Below are 17,495 nucleotides of genomic sequence, written 5' to 3' on the forward strand. Positions count from 1 at the left end.
CGGTGAGGCAATACTAGCACGCAGAACAAAATTCGCCAATGTTCCATGCAACGGCCGTGTTCCCGGAAGCGCTTCCTTTGACGTCACATATCAATTGTTCCGGCGGCCAGCCGAGGATTGTTAATTGTTGGCTTACGACAGATTCGCATTATGTTTCAAAAGTAACGAGAAAATCAAGTATATCGCACACTTTTCGTGTAAGGAGAGTTTAAGGCCCAAATGCGTAAAAGAGTGACATTTGTGCCGTCACCAAATGACGTCAGTGATCCTGCAGTATGACGCGAGAGCTATTGCAAACGGAAAGCTGGGCTTTCAATTGCGTTTTTTTTTTCTCTCTCTCTCTCTCTTCTTGAAAGATGTCCTTAGCGAGAACAAGTAACACCTTCTAGATGTAGCAGGCCTGTGCAATCTGCTTTATTACGTTATGCTACTTGGACCAAATTTCTTTTGCAAAGCCCGGCGTTACGAAAACGGTGGCGTCAAGATCACCGCGGCTTACCTGGGAGCGTCCCCATTAGATTCTATGGCAATCGGACAAAGTAGTATGACGTCACGGATCGAAGTGCACGGGCCTTGTGCTACCTAAGAGGCGTTGGACAAGAAGAAAAATAAGAGCCGGGTAGAACCGCAATTGAGAAAATTGTACCTGTTAAAATGAGAAAACACGATTCAGAATTTTCACTAGAGCAATTAGCTTTTCCGTGCGAGCGCTTCTGCAATGTATAATCCTCAGTGCACTTTATGCATTGCAGAATAGAGGGCGACTCTACCTCTAACCTCCCTTCGCGCCCCGTCTACATCGGAAAACGTGACTCCGCGCCATTGCTCGGGGGGAAGACGCGTTCAAGTCTTTGAAGCGGCTTCACATTCGTCACTGTCTTGCCTAGATTCTGGAGCTCCGTTATCATCTTCAGAACAACGCAGAAGACGATTCAAAACGTAGATTAAACCACATCAGATTACGCTTTCTTTTTCTCCATTCTTTATTTCTTTCGTTTTTTTTTTTGTTCCTTTTATTGCTTTCTTTTCTCACTTACCTAGCAGACAGCCACGCGCGCCTTCGCGTCGAGGACTTCGTGAGCGCACCTGCGCATTATTGTTTGGAAAGGAAGCCCAACGTCTGCGTCACGACACGCGCTTTGAGTCGCGGGGACGTTTTTGACCTGCAAGCAATAACTGTCTTCGCGTTGTGCGCAACGAAGAGCGCATCTAGCCTTTGGGATACACGACTTAGTAGACTTGGCAATTACTTACCTATGAGTGCGCGTTTGTGTTGTGCACATGCGTGCGTGAGCCTGTGGTGGGTCCCTTGCGCATACTTGTTTGCCGCTTATATGCCGTCTCGTATCTTTCGCTGAGCCTGGTGTGTGCAGGCCGCGTGGCTGAGCTAAAACATCTCTTTCCTGCGGTGCATAGCGCCGTTGTCCTTTCATGTACGTCATATATCATAATTCTGTGTCACCACTGAAAGCTATTGGGGAAGCATCGCGCGGTTGTTACGTATAATGGCGTGGCCATTTCACGTCGAAGCGGCATGCGTTGAATTAATGCGCCATATAAATCAGTCGAGAATGACCAACCTGTTTCTCACCCCGGCAATTACATCGTCAGCAGCTCATTAGCAGATGTGTGCTCTCGAATGAATGACGTGCTTTTCTTCTTTTTTCTTCTTCAATTACATACTTGATTATTTTCCCCCTTCCGTTTGATAAATGTCCTTCTTACGGGTCTTTGAACTGGGCTACCTCTCTGTAAGTGCGGATATCAGTTTATGTTGCGTGGAAGGGGCGTACTAAGACTGCACTGCCGGCATCACGTATACTCGGACTTCGTGCCCTTAGGAAGCGTTCGGTAATGATGCGACTATAAGATGTCGCTGCGATAACAAACGCTCGATGAATGGCGCTGCAATCAGTACAACCCACGTATGTCTAACAGAGATCTTAACTGGCAGTCATCACTCTTACTTGCGTCAAAATTCCTTTGCTCCATATTTCTAATAGCGCATTCGACTAGTTGTTTCGGAGCACTCTCAGAAGCTTTAAATGTCGTTTAACAAAGTAACTAAGCTCCATTGTGACATTAAGCGCGCTCTTATATTGTTTACAAAACCCGGGCAACAGTATCGAAATCCTTTGTCTGGGTAATAAAGCTTAATTTTTGTTTTCAGACGGATCGAGCGAGAACCCTTTAATGAAAGGCAGCGAGTTTAGCCGGCGTATACACATCGCTGACATGCTACCCTTACAAAACTCTGAAACGGAACTCTTTTTCACTGCCTGGCAATACGGTTGCCAGAACATTCGTTTATTCATTTAGTAATAAAGTGGCGCTTATCAAAAAATATTTCGCAGCATCGCGCATAAGGTTTCTCATGGTAAAAAGTGTGCTAAGCTTCCTTAAATTTTGTAGACGCATCGTGGCCTACGAAAATAAGAAAGGATAAAGCGGTTGGAGAAATCAAAACCTGCCCTTCGGCGTCAATGGCGTTATACTCGCCCAACTTTTGCTTTTATAAATGTACGACGAACGGTACGTGACTCGAAGCCTCACTCTACTTCAGCAAGTAGGAAGCCCATACATGCTGTAGCACTACGTGCAAGCGTGTAGGCTCCCAATAGAAACAACTATGTCGTCTCGATATCAAGCACCTGCTTACAAAGTTTCCGTTCATGAATCAACATGGAGTGCAATTAAAGCGCAGTAACCATTTCAGTCAGCCGGCAGCATTCACTCGACTTTACTGTCGATGGCAGCGACATTGTGCTTCTATAGCGGACAATGCAAGGGATCTTACAGAGACCTGCGAACACATGTGGCAGTGAAAAGAGGTAGCTAGGCCTTACTTTTAGAGCAGAGAAATAGGGAATTATGAGCTTTAATGAAGAGACAAGTAATGGCGTGGTACCAACGCAACATCGAGTAATGCCCACATAGTCAAGCAATATACACCTGGGTGTATACACAACCGAAGGAAAGACCTATTCAAGCACCTATGCATCAAGAAAAATTGACGATAAAGGGGGAAGCAAACTGCAACTGCTACGAAACATATAGATCACTTTGGGGCTGCTATAAATATGAGGTGGTACGATGAACCTGGAGAGGAGTAATGGTGCCAGCGTTAACTTTCGCAAGTGCCAGCCATTTCGTGCCTGTAAAAGATCTTGTCAGGTCTGGAAGGTGGTGGCCGATTGGCATTGTGTGGCTCAATGTAAAAATACGTGTGAGGCAGGACAGAGTGACATGAGCTTGGCCTGCTTTGAAGCCAAACAAGCACAGAGCAAAATTAATTTTGTTGTAAGACATAGATGAAGGGAAATGGGCCGCTAAAGTGAACAAATATCTGTACCTCGAAAGCGCGGACACATATTGAAGGAAGAGGTAAAGAAAGTCGGCAAACAAGTAAAAAGTAATTTGGAGTACAACTAGAGTCATAATAAAGAAGGTGATAGAAGCGGACGCGATAAATTGTGCGCGAAGGATGGAAACAACAACAAAAAAAAAACGTTCACGGAGATTTACAAGAACTGAAAGCAAGAAATCAGGAGAGAAATTTTGTACGCTAAGACAAAGCCTGCCGCAGCAAAAGTCTGCAGACGACTCAGCACATCGTAATGGAGTGCTTTTGGATATTCTTCCAGCACGACCCGTACGAAACGCTCATCTTCCAGAAGCACTGGGATGCAAAGTGGACGGAAGCGTTAACTGGCCAGCGGTCGACATAAGCAAGAGACGTAAAGAGTAAATGGTGAAAAAAAAAGCAGGTAAGAGTTTGACAGAACCGGAGTGTTTACAAGCATAATTATCTTCATAGTGATAAATATATATATATATATATATATATATATATATATATATATATATATATATATATATATATATATATATATATATATATATATATATATATATATATATGCCGATATAGGTTTGAAAGAAGAGCCAGAATATAAAATAGAGATACGCAGAACGGTAGACTGCAATAGACGTAGTATAATTTGATTAGCTCAATCAGGCTAGGTGAATATTTTCCGCCGCCCTGTATAGAAAGAGATTTCAATGTAAATCATCGTCATCACATGTACGCAGAAGACCTTCACATTAAAGCGCCTATACGTACGTACGCCCAGCCTATACGAGCCCATGTGTGTGAGGGCTCCATACTTCACCGAGCCGAGTGCAGCAGCGTTCTAGAATACAGGGGTGAATAGGCTCTCGCCCGCCTCGCATACTAAACTTGCGGCCGCGTTCGACGCGCTGTCGCCATTGATTCGCCGCTTTTGTCAGCGACTCCAGCGGCATTTAACCCGCGCGCGACCGAAATGGCGCCGTCTGTCATTTGGTAACAGGCGCAGCCTTGGGCGCGATGTGTACAGCATATGTACACGACGAAATTGGCCCCTGGCAGCTCGGCTGATGCCGTCTTTCCGTTATATCGTCGTCCGTGCATGTGTCAAGGCAGCGAGATGGCCGCGGGGTATCCGCATTCGTAAGCCTCGTTAAGAGATTCTCCGCCGGGTAGCTCGAGCCGGCGCTTGCGTGTGGATGGAACGGGGCAACGCACTTGCCTCCGTCGCCCCCGCGTCTAGTCAAAACAAGCCAAGCGTCTGCCGCCGCAGCCTTGCCCACGTCTCGCCGCGCCTATATACTTACCACGTCGAGCCCCATCCGCCACGCAATTGCGCAGGTCACAGATAGCTGGCTCGGCTTCAAGATCGAAGTCTCTGTCGCCGGCCGAACCACCTCGGGAAAAGGCGAGTAAAACAAGAGAGAGAGAGAGAGAGAGAGAGAGAGAGAGAGAGAGAGAGAGAGAGGGGAAAGCCTTGGAACCAGTCGGGAAGACTTGGTTTACTACCCTACGCTGGGGAGAGAGGGGAGAGGGAAGGTTAAGTGGCAGGAAAGTAAAGAGAGAGAGGAGTAAAGCGAACACAGATACACACTCACAGCCGGTCATTGTCACCGCATACTATCACCGCACATCACAGTAGCATACCATACTAAGCACACGATTTCCCACGCATAGATCCACCACTTATATGGTTATGGTTTCGAATCGATCAATGAAGTTGGAACAACGGATGTCTAAAGCTGAGGCGGACGTTTCGATAAGGGGATCTGTGTTCGTCTTCGTCTTGTGTTCGTCTTGTCTTTGTATTGAAGTAGACATCTCTTATTAGACCACTGCTGTTCACCTCTGAAGTCTCCATCCTTCTGTCAACCTTTGTCTTGCTTAGAGGCTCGTATATTATTAATGCGAAAGCATTATATGGCTCAAGAGACGGATAATCCGGCGTAGTTGCCAGCGTTGCCGTGACCACTGATGGTCCAAAATGTCATCGAACCCTCGACCTTTTGTGGGAGTCAAACCCACGACCTTACGTTAGAGCGAACCCGCGTTAGGGCGAAGTTAATTAAGGTAGAGTTAATTAATGTAGAGTTAATTAAGGTACTCGAACCCACAACCTTCGTCGGGAGTCGAACCCATGACTTGCGTTGCGCTCACCTTGCGACGAACACCATTGGTCACGTGAGGTTGCAGTGCTTCTTCTGACGTGGCCGCTCGAGTAACGTGGTCGCAATGCTTCCGCACTCATCCACGTAGGGATAACTAAGTGCCCCTTGAAGTATCTAAGCATTTACACGGCCTTAAAAAAAAAGAGTGCTTTTTAATGAACAGAGTTACGGGCAAGTTTTTTTTTTTTTTTTTTTGCGTCGATTTCGAACATAGCCGATGATTTTTCACGTCGTGGATTTGACGGCGTTATTGCATGTTTGTTTGTGCAGGAAAAAATTGCATTTCTAAGTCGACTTTTCCTCATTCTTTTTTAAATCCTAGAACACGGCGTAATTACGCTCTTAACAATGAACAACTACGTATAGTTTCAGTGTTGCGTTCATACAGTGCATATATGAGGTTACTGGCTGCCAGTGCAAAAATGTAAAAGAAATGCTGCCGCCAGCATTCTGCTTTTTTTTATCTTGTTTACTGATCGTCTTTCTCGCGATGAAATTTGCAATTCGGTATTCCAGGCATGCAGCTAACACGGATAACTTTTTTTTTATTGTTAGCTTTATCGATGATCGATAGCCTCGGCCACGCATACTTTGCAGATGAAAACAATATATCGATGTATGTACTTTGTCTTTTTTTCTGTTTGTTTGTTTTTTCTTACGTCTGTACAATGGCAACGCAAAGCAACGTTGTATTTGCAATCGCGTGTCTGTGGCGTCGGGATTAGCCGTCTGTGTATATACCGTAGGAGAGCTGCGGAAAGCCGTGTCCACGAGGTCGAGACTAAGCCGGCAAATTACCCTGCACGACTTGCTCTCCCCGCCCATAATTCCGTGCACTGAAATGAAACCACCGAGACCCGCTGTCTGACGGTCATTCAGAAGAGAGGTTGCGTTCGATGATATACACACGTGAACCGTCGTCAGACACTGCAGCCAACGTATCAGGCCATTCAGGTATGCATGTCTCTGTTCCATCACAAATGTAATGTATTGTCTGTGAAATCCTGCGACACTACTTCACGCTCCACTGCAGTCACTGCATGACCTTAAAATACTACTCTGCATCTACTACACTATAGTAATACTCATAGCAGGATCGACGGTTAGACTGCAGTTGCCAGTTGTCGATGTTGCAACTAAAGAATGGTTAGTCCGCATGGTCGCCGGTGCTGTCTCCTTGTGCCAGTTTCATTTTGGCGCTGTTTTAACAATAAGGGCTTATCGACTGGCTCATGTTTCAGATATTGTAAGTAACAACCTGATCAATATTACTCGGATAGGGAGAAGGAGCAAGGACAACAAGCTTAAAGCGCGCCATATATTTATGAATTTATCAATGTTTATGAAGCACATTTACGTATGCCGACTGAGGCGACTTCATCGCATCAGAGTGAGCAAGAATCCTTCATGGTTTCTTACGTGCCGCTCTCGACGTCACACAGCATGAACTCCCTCAGCAGACAGTTTCTAACCGAATATTTTGAAAGTGTGGCCCCTGGGCAAATTAACGAGATCAGGATCAACGCCCGCAAGAACATCCTGACAATAGATGTAAAAAATTCCGTAGTACTTGAGAAGTTAAAGACCATTCCACAATTAAGCGCAATCCCCGTCCGCTCCTTTATTACTTACGGGAAGGAGACAACAACTGGAGTGATTTCCGACGTGGAGCTTGAAATCAAGGATGCGGACCTCAAGAGTCTTTTGAGGTCATCGGTGCGCATTCTTGAGATTCACCGCTTGGGGCAGTCTCGATGTATCAAGTTAACATTTGCTTCTTCGACATTACCAGCGTCTGTCAAAGTGGGCTACGTTATACACCGAGTACGACCATTCGTTCCGAGGCCTATTCAGTGCCGGAAATGTCACAAGATAGGACACGTGAGCGCTGTTTGTAGAAGCAAAGCCACCTGCTCGCGTTGCGGCGGAGAGCATGATACCACCGACTGTGAGACGTCCTCATATAACTGTCCCAACTGTACTGGCTCTCACGAAGCGACTTCGAAGGAATGCCCGAAGATGAAATAAGAGGTTCGTATTCTTCGAAAAATGGCCAGAGACCAATCTTCACGTAAAGAGGCTGCTCAATCTGTTCGCCAAAGTGACCAACGCTCGCGACAGAAGCATCACAAAACCATATCAGGAGAACTACCTAGCGTGTCGCAAGTACCACGACCACCTCTGCCTGTGCGTGCATCAAAGACGGTAACGGCGTGTACTGATAATTCAAGGTCCACGAGAGCACGCGGCAAACATTCACCTCCTCCGGCTGATACAGACACGGAATGGCCTTTGCTGCCCTCTAGGCCCACGGCCATGCCAGCGGGCACTAGCGGTCCTCTGCGCCATGAAGCCAAGAATTATAGGGCCAATGAAACCGGTGACACTACGGACAAGCAAGGATATGAACACAATGAGAAGGAGAATGTACAAAAAATGCTAAAGCACCTAGTCGAGTCTATACGCGTGATTCTCGGTGGTCTCGAGACTCCGGCCGCTAAAAGTGCCCTACAAGTGCTCACCGTGCTAGAGCCGCTTATTGCAGGTCTTTATATGCTATAAAGATTTTGTTTGGCGCTTGTGCTGTTCACGCAGGGGAGGCCCACACCCAGCTTCGTCCTAGTGCCTCTATTTTTAAGTTCACTCGAATTGATGACTACAGACTTGAAGCGAAACCTGATTGTGGCTTCATGGACGACATTTGTGAATGTTTATCATCAGAGTGCTGAACTTGCTTTCACCTTTGCGCATCCTTCTTGCTATGTCATCATCATCTCTCATCACATCTTTATGTCCCCGTTCCCCCTCCCCCTGTGCAGAGTAGCAGGCTAGAGCACCTTAGCTCAGGCCGACCTCTCTGCCTTCTTTCAATTAAATTATCTCTCTCTCTACTTATTTTTACATTCTGCTCCTATGCCCGTGCGGCCATGTGTAATAGCGCGCGCGCGCCTCTGTCTGTCTGTCTGTCTGTCTGTCTGTCTGTCTGTCTGTCTGTCTGTCTGTCTGTCTGTCTGTGTGTGTGCGCGTGTGTGTGTGTGTGTGCGTGTGTGTGTGTGTGTGTGTGTGTGTGTGTGTGTGTGTGTGTGTGTGTGTGTGTGTGTGTGTGTGTGTGTGTGTGTGTGTGTGTGTGTGTGTGTGTGTGTGTGTGTGTGTGTGCATGCGCGCACACTGCACGTACAGCTTGCAGTTAACTGAGCCAGTAATCGAAAACTAACAACTTGGATTTGACAATAGTGCCTCCACGATAATCTTTCTCAAGAAATGTATATGTGCCTAGCGTGTTATGTATTTTCCTTGACTAAGTGCAGTGTTGAAGCACGATAATTGAAAAGCTATAGTTATAAGTGTTTCCTCCAAGTATGGTCCGTATATGTATGCTGTATACGCCGAAATGATAGAAAATTGACTTCAGAACATACTTGCTAGCGTAGCAGCTCCATTTCGTGCTTATTGTTTTTCTTCTTCTCGAGAATTCAAGCAGGTTGCTTTCATGAACTGAAGAAGCGCTCGCATATGCCAGTAGAAACGCCATGCCTCTTTCAGTGCACATGTATACTCTGAACTCTCGTCTTCTGTCTCTCTCACTTTCGCTCCCACGTTCATCCTCCCCAAGTTGGGGTAGCAAATTAGGAAGAGTCTAATCAACCTCCTTGCCTTTTGAATTCCTTCTCTCTCTCTGTCTTCCTGGTGTACTGTTAGCGCTGCTTTTCTTCCAATACATGGAAGTTTGCAGGTGAGAAGGTCTGCACTCAAAAGAAACAGCAGATTGAGCTGCATTAATAAATTGTCTTTATGGAATACAAAAAAAAAACTGGAAAACAAAAAAAGCTCCTCCTACCGTGACTGTCGGCTGTGTAAGCCAGGAAAGGCGCCAGGACAAAGGTGGGTGACGAAAATTCCCGAGCCAGTTCTCCATGACGCCATGGTTTAACGACGGCACCTGCTCGCTACTAGCTAACCTTTTATCATTAAAGATGGACAACACTGTATATTCTAAATGAGCCAAAGGCTCAACTTAGTAAGTTTCCAGAACATTTACCGCGCCATAACGGAAATAACACAGGTAAATACTTTATACCTTCTAGTAAACATCCTGCTACCGTGAAACTGGCGAAAATAAACTCTTGAAAGAACACTTTATCAGTCTAAACATATTTAGAGTTTCCAACTTAGGAAGAAAGTACACATGTCCACATAGGCCAGAAGAAGAAAGGCTCAAATGGGCATTCCCCTCATGCCTTAACAATCTCCCAAACCTGACGCACCCCTTGCCACCGAAATACCCCAGCAGCGGCCAAGACCCGTCTCCCTTCCCCGAAATAAGTTTTATGCATTCATTTAGCGTTCATTTAGCTCTGTGCATCTCAGGCGCTGTCCTCGTCGGACTTCATGGCCTCCTGCAGCGTCCGCGTTGATGCACCGAACTGTGCCAAAACAGTCGTGCGCAGGCATTATTCCTCTACGCACGCATGCTTGCGTGCGGGCTCGCCGCAATCTTTCAGCGGCGGGCAGCAAAGCGGCTTTTCGGGGACCTTGCGGCGGCGTTCGATCATAATCGGCCTCCTAAGCCGGCGAGCTGCGAACAAGGGATCGCCGTTGTGTGTGTAACGGTGCTGAAACTCGGCCGGCCGCGACCGATCGGTCCGAACTAGCGCTCGCGGAAGGAAAATCGGCCTGCCTAAAACGCCGCCTCGCCAACTGCGTATTACACGCTTCCTTGCGTGTTGCTCGGTTTGGGGGCATTTTGGGGATTTGCTTGCGCTGGAGCTCGGTCGCGCGCATTCGTCTTGGTTTCAGTCCGCACATATGACTTACTGAAGCGGTGTGACTCGTCGATGAAAAACAGAAGAATATAGGAAAGAAATCAGGTCCGTTTCCGGGTGGGCTTCAGCGGATAATCAATATAACTATATAACCAATCATATAATCAATATAAGGATATTCGGGCCATAGTTGGTACAAGTTTTTTTTTTTTTTTTTTTGTAAACTCAAAAACGGGCCTTTCAACATGAGTAAGCGCCTGTACACGTTCGTTATCCTCGTCAAGACTTCTTTTCCTTTCTCTCTTTCTTTCTTTCTTTCTTTCTTTCTTTCTTTCTTTCTTTCTTTCTTTCTTTCTTTCTTTCTTTCTTTCTTTCTCCCCCAGTCTTTGTTTCTCTCTTGTAGGATTCTTTTTTTTTAATTTCTTTTGCTGGAATCTGAAGGCTATATAGACTTGCCGTGGTTTACGAACGACAAGCAACACAAAATAGGCGGTTCCAGTAGCACTGAATGTCTTTTGAGCCCTTGAGTATCCTACCATTTTCATTCAGCTGGAATTCCGGCTGTCCCATATCTATGTACAAGAAGTTGAACTCGAATCTGCCATCTCAATGAATTGAAATTTCTTCATTATTGTCAATTAGTGAAAGCTACTTTCTACTGCGGCAGATGTTGCTTTGCACGAGTTCTCGTACTGAGCGTAATACAATATATAAAGTTTCGAACTCGTGGTTGAAAAACCTCTCTGGCTGCCCTGCCGCGATTACACGCATCGGTGCTTCTGCAGGCTATTCTTTTGCCCGTACTGTAAAGGCAATGTTAAATAAATCACAAATGCGGTTTTGCACAAGAGGCGCACACAAAAGGCTAATGTAGATTGCAGATGGGAAAGAGTAAGGGAAGAGCAGCGGAGAGGGAAACGAGATGTAGTGCAGCATAGCAGATCTCTTTGGCCAGTGGGACATGGCGAAGCGGAAGTGGGACATCATTTAGTGACTGAGGCTGCAAATGAGCTTGGAATGGCGTCGATGAGCGTCTGTCTCTCTCACTGTCAAAAACGTTTCTTTCGGGGCTAAATTTTCTAGCCTTTAAATCTATATTTATATATTGAAGTCCGTTAGCTTCCCATAACCGGCCATGGTCTCCATATCACGGAGCAAGTTGTCTCGCGAAACCGGGGAGCTACCGGGAGCGGGAAGCAGTGAGCGCACTGCATGCACGTACCCTCTCATTAGCGGTGCGCACGAGTGCGGTACCGCAGCCGATGGTTATCTCAGTGCTTGCACGCCCCCTTCACCCTTTTCCGCCCAGCGTTCTGCCGCAGGCGCCTAAACACATGCATGCACACTCACGCGCACGGGAACCGCGCCTCTTTTTCAAAGGAAGCATGTTTTAATATAACAGGCGCGTCCAAGCTTGACCCCAGCCGTCTGCTGTCGCGAGTCAAAAGCGCCGTGTTGATCAGACAGTATATAGCAATCGCCAGATTAAGAAGCAGGGAATGGAAGAGGGTGGACTAATGAGCCATCAGGGTACCTTTCACAAATTTTTCTTGCTCTGCTGTCCACTATACCGTAGGCGCATACGTACAGAGAGATTCTATATAATGGATGCGCGAACGCTAGCTGTTTTAAACGTTCTCTTTGCAACCAGCAATCAAGCAATTATAAGTATATTAATTCTGTCCGTTCATCCGGGGCATATCGATTTCCTCGGATTTGCCTCGAGATAACTTAGCCTCCTTCACCGACTGCCAGAGGACAGGCAACCTGTTCCGACCTCCTTTAAGCAGAGCATCGCGCAGCCTGGTGTTGTTTTATAGCGTTATATTAATGGCTTACGGGATCTCACCGGGATCACCTGAGCTGTGCGGATAGTAAGAAAAATTTCCGTCAGTTAGCTCATGAGTCATTCTTTCGTTTCTTGTTCTCTTTTTTTTTTTTTATCGCCACCAACGCAGAGCTCGTAATTACCGTCCTAATCTCGACGCCACGTCATTGCTTCGCTTGTTCTTCGCGCGTACCGCTTCGCCGGAGTTTCACGGTTGGCCAGCGCATCTTTTCCAAAAACTCTCCGGGTGCGCCGTGCCTTGCCATAGAGCGGGTGCTTCCGAAAAAAAGAGCAGGCAGCAGCAGTAGAAACACAGCATCCCACTATACACCGACCGATAACGACAAAACGGGGCAGCAGCTCAGCAGCCCCAACGATCCAAGGCCGCGGGTGCAACAAGGAGGCGGGGGTCCGCGCAGCATGCAAGCAGAGGGTCCCACTCGCCGCCCCCTCCGAGAAATATTACTCGCGGGGACCGAAAGAGTTAACGACGAGGACGGCGGCAACTCTTTCGGCGTGGCCGTTTCTTGTATACGTGTGGGGCGTCGGTGTGCTTCATTAGGAGCGGGGGGGTCTATGAGCGGCAGCGGGGGCACTCATAAAACAGGATGGACGCCGGTGTGGTGGCGGTATACGCGTCCCCGGCCAAACGGCGCGGGCCGTGCCGCTCTGGCCCGGGTCGTGCTGGAATCCGGTTTCGGCGCTGCATTGCCGGCGGTGCCGGCGGCGGCATGCCTCCGCGATGCCTGAGGCATCGCGCGCACCTTTTTTTTTTTGTTGTTGTTGTTCGTTTACTTATTTTCTAATTATTATTTTTTTTTTGTCAGGGTACAAAGGTGAGAGACGAAACGCACCACAGAGCAGTGTCGGTGGAAGGAGGGAGAGAGAAGAGAGAGAGCGTATACAGAAACGCTCCAGTGCGATGCGGTCTTTGCGGGCTGGTTGGGCGGCGTCATAAAAAAAAAAACACGCTGGTTGGCAAGGAGCAACAGTTCGCGGGTGCTTGCGAAAGCCGTTCTACGCACCGTGCGGCACACGCACGCGGAGAGCCGGCGGCGTCCACTGTCAGAGATGTGTCGCGGTCGTGTAGGGAAACGAACAACGCTCGCGCGTCTTTTCTTCGTGTCTTGCTGTATATTCCTATTCGCGCTGGCGCGCCATGAACGTGCGGCAGTGCATCAGCTTGTATCGATGTAGCGTTCCTCTATGTATGCTCCCGTATAGGGTGATATACATGGATGGCTGGTTTAAGCGCAGGTTGAGGAGATGGCCGTGCCGATGTAGAAAGGCCTGTGCGAGTGAGTTCAAGGGCGTAGAGGAAATAGGGTGAGCTCTACGGTGGATCGAATTTCCTTAAAAGGTAGAATACGTAGGCGGGGGCGGGTAGTGTTGCGTTTCGCCTGCGACACGTGGTTTTGCCGGCGCGACGGCGGCGGGGCGGCGGACATTTTGGCCCGATCGTCGTCACCGCAACACTCATCGCCAGGTGTTTCCAGGCGCGTCTGCGGCGATGCGACCGCCTAGGGATTTCGTTCCAGTCATTGTGCCCGAAACAGGCGAGGCCAAAGCAGGGATCTCCTTCCAGTTATTGGGCCCGAAACAGGCGATGCCAAAGCAGGGATCTCGTTCCAGTCATTGTGCCCGAAACAGGCGATGCCAAAGCAGGGACCATCTTCTCGTTACAGTCATTGTGTCCGACCGGCAGCGCCACGACCAGGTGCTACGAGATCGTGCGCAGCGCCACGACATGGTGCTACGGCATCGCTACGACAGTGTGCGTCACCATTAGCCCATTGTACATTCACGTGCTCGTCTTTTGAGGGGTTCCTTCTTGCCCTCAACTGCGAGAGTATAAAAACAGCTGCCCCCGGACGCCAGAGGAGGGCTCCGATTTCTTCCGTTGAGTGAAGTGCTCTCCCGTCTCTCTACTTCGGTCAAACCTGACCGCCAACTCTTTGCGATGTTAAAATAAACAAGTTGTTTCGTTGTTACCTGTCGACTCATGCTTTGCCGGGACCTTCGGATGCTCGCAGTTGTACCCCAGGCCGCCAGGCCAACGCTACCCTTGGGGCTTGCGACCCAGGTACAACCACGGGCGTCAGCGCCGAGTTCCCAACAGATCGTACCAGCAGTCGGATCCAAACATCTGGTTGCCAGCGGTGAGATCGCCTACGACTTCAAACATCTGGTTGCCAGCGGTGAGATCGCCTACGACTTCAAACAACGGTCTGCCAGCGGCGAGATCGCGACAACGGAGGCCAGCAGCAAAGAGATGCAGTTGACAGTATGCTGAGCAGCTCAACGACGATCCGGGAGCAGTGCAACGAGCCCTGTGTGACGACTGGTTGCCTGCAGCGGAACGACTGCGCGGAATTCCTGCCTGCGAGGTTTGGTGAGTGCGGGACTTTCTTCTACTGAGCTTTGCCAGGCTTTTTGTTAGTGTCAGAAACAGAGCTGGTAATTGTGGTTGTCGTTGCTGCCGGGTTAGTTTGCGGCAAGACAATAGTAAGCAGTAGAGAAAGCAGCATTCAGAGCAGCCATGGATTTGAAGTCGTTGCGCAAACCGAAATTGTTGGAGCTTGCAAGAGAGTTGGGTCTGGATGTCTCAGACAAACTAAGAAAACCGGAACTGATAACGGCTATTCTTGAGTTAGAGGCTGAGGATGACGAGCTGTCGGAATGCCTTGAGACTATTGAGGAGAGGTCAAAAAGACAGGAGCGCGAACTTAAAGAGCAGAAAGAAAAAGAAGAGCGCGAACACGCTTTGGAAATGAAGCGTCTCGAGGTAGAGATGGAACGCGCTCGTAATGGAAGTCAGGCACACGGTGCAGGAGAACGCGTATTGTTCAAAATGACTGACCTGATGCGGCCGTTTAAGCTTGGAGAGGACATTGGTTTGTTCCTGGTTAACTTTGAGCGAACGTGCGAGAAGCAGGGGTTCTCTCGGGAAACGTGGCCACAGCGCTTGCTCACTTTGTTACCCGGCGAGGCGGCCGACGTAGTCGCTCGCTTGGATAGAGAGGAAGCAGAGGATTTCGACAAAGTAAAATCGAGTCTGCTAAAAAAGTACCGGCTGTCTGCGGAAGCGTTCCGTCGGAAGTTTCGGGAAAATGAGAAAGGCAAAAGTGAGTCATATACAGAGTTTGCGTATAGGCTTATGTCGAACATGCAGGAGTGGCTCAAAGAAGAGAAAGCGTTTGGTGACCACGATAAAGTTCTGCAGTGTTTCGGGCTAGAACAGTTTTATAGTCGGTTACCGGAGAACGTGCGATACTGGGTCTTGGATAGGCCAGACGTGAGTACGGTGGCTAGAGCCGCTGAGCTAGCCGAGGAGTTTGTGACGCGTCGAGCTCGCGGAGCTAAGGACGGTCAAAAGGGTGAATTTGGCTCCAAGTCTGAGAGGCCAAGGTTCACGCCCATGAGATTTAAGGGGGACACGCGTAGTGAGGATGCGAGTGAAAGCAATCCGAACAAACGTAAAGAGACGGCAGCCGAAGCCGAACGCAGAAAGCGGTTCGAGATGAGGCGAGCGGGCGTTTGTTATACGTGCCAGAAGCCGGGTCACTTTTCGGCGCAGTGTCCGGAAACAACACCAAAAGTTGTGTTTTTTTCAATAGGCAGCACTGACGAGAACATGAAGCTTCTTGAGCCTTACATGCGAGACCTCCTCGTAAACGGGAAAGAGTGCCGAGTGCTTCGCGATTCCGCAGCTACGATGGATGTAGTTCACCCGTCTTACGTAGAACCCCATATGTTCACGGGCGAGTGCGCGTGGATCAAGCAAGCCGTGGAAGCTCATAGCTTGTGTCTGCCGGTAGCAAAAGTGCTTATTGAAGGACCTTTCGGAGCGCTTGAGACGGAGGCGGCAGTGTCATCTATGCTGCCACCCCAGTACCCGTACCTATTTTCAAACAGGTCCGATCACCTCCTGCGCGAGAAGGGGCTTTTGTTTGGTGAAGCTAGTGTTCAGGCCTTAACCAGATCGAAGGTTCGGGAGCTCGCTGCAAAGGCGGTAGTTGCGGGGCCGACGTTATCAAACAACGAAAAAGGGTCAGAGGCGCAGCAAGCTGATATTCAGAGCACGCCCGAACAGAATAGAATTGAGTCTGTAGCGTTGAAGGCGCCAGATACTGGAGAGGAAAATCCCGACGCGGGAAAGTTAGAAGAGCTATCTACTGATTTGCTCATCGCGCCTACGTCAGACGGACTTGATAGGTTGCTAAAAGTCAGCCGGACGGCTTTGATAGCCGAGCAAAAAAAGGATGGCAGCCTGGAAAACGTGCGCTGCAATGTCAAAGAAGGTATCGCCAGGAAAACTGCGCGTTTTGTGGAAAGAGGTGGAGTCCTGTACCGGAAGTATCTAGACCGCCGAGGAGTGGAGTTCGATCAGCCGGTCGTGCCTCAATGCTATCGTCAGGATCTGTTGCGCTTGTCACATGGGGGTTCGTGGTCCGGACACCTAGGAGTTAAGAAAACTAAGGACCGTCTCTTGCAAGAGTACTATTGGCCAGGGTGTTTTCGGGACGCAGACCATTTCGTGAGGACATGTGACACTTGTCAGCGGGTGGGCAAACCAGGGGACAAATCGAGGGCGCCGTTGAAATTGGTACCTATCATTACGGAGCCTTTTAGACGGCTCGTTATTGATACAGTGGGACCTCTGCCGGTAACAGCCACGGGGTACAGACACATTTTGACTGTGATCTGCCCAGCGACAAAGTTCCCTGAAGCAGTGCCGCTTAAAGAACTCAGCTCAGTTGAGATAGTTAATGCACTACTGTCCATATTTGCGCGAGTTGGTTTTCCTGCAGAAATTCAATCAGATCAGGGCACAGTGTTTACTAGCGCTTTGACGACAACTTTCCTCGAAAGGTGTGGGGTAAAGCTGCTACACAGCTCAGTGTACCACCCACAGTCGAATTCCGTTGAGAAGCTCCACTCCGTCATGAAGCGCGTGTTGAGAGCCTTGTGTTTTGAACATCAAACTGACTGGGAGCTGTGTCTGCCTGGGGTGATGTTTGCTTTAAGGACCGCGCCGCATGCGGCTACGGGGTTTTCGCCAGCTGAACTGGTGTACGGTCGCTCGCTTCGATCTCCGCTTCGCATGCTTCGAGAATCATGGGAAGGTAGGGGCGACGACCCAGTCGTGGTGGAGTACGTGCTTAAGCTCCTCGAACGCTTAAGAAGGGCACAGGAGTTGTCAGGTGAAGCAATGGCAAAGGCCCAGCAGAGGGCCAAGGTTTATTATGATCGGACAGCCAGGGCCCGTCGTTTTGAGGTTGGCGATGAGGTCATGATATTGCGCACATCGCTAAACAACAAACTAGACGTGCAGTGGGAGGGCCCAGCGCGAATTGTTCAGAAACTGTCGGACGTTAACTACGTGG

General features: G+C 48.8%; 1 protein-coding gene across 2 annotated transcripts in view; it reads left to right on the forward strand.

Moving 5' to 3' along the window:
- The window catches only part of LOC142579710 (CD151 antigen-like), a 162,162-nt gene that overhangs the window by 40,056 nt on the left and 104,611 nt on the right, over positions 1-17,495 (forward strand). The window contains exon 1 of one of the 2 annotated variants that reach the window (XM_075690197.1): positions 3,674-3,767. The exons of the other annotated variant lie outside the window; for it this stretch is intronic. Coding sequence (XP_075546312.1) covers positions 3,749-3,767 — 19 coding nt within the window. The 5' untranslated portion in view covers positions 3,674-3,748. Of the gene's footprint in view, positions 1-3,673; positions 3,768-17,495 lie in introns of those variants that run through there. 2 annotated transcript variants of the gene reach the window in all.

This window comes from Dermacentor variabilis, chromosome 4, assembly GCF_050947875.1.
Source record: "Dermacentor variabilis isolate Ectoservices chromosome 4, ASM5094787v1, whole genome shotgun sequence".
NCBI lineage: Eukaryota > Metazoa > Arthropoda > Arachnida > Ixodida > Ixodidae > Dermacentor > Dermacentor variabilis.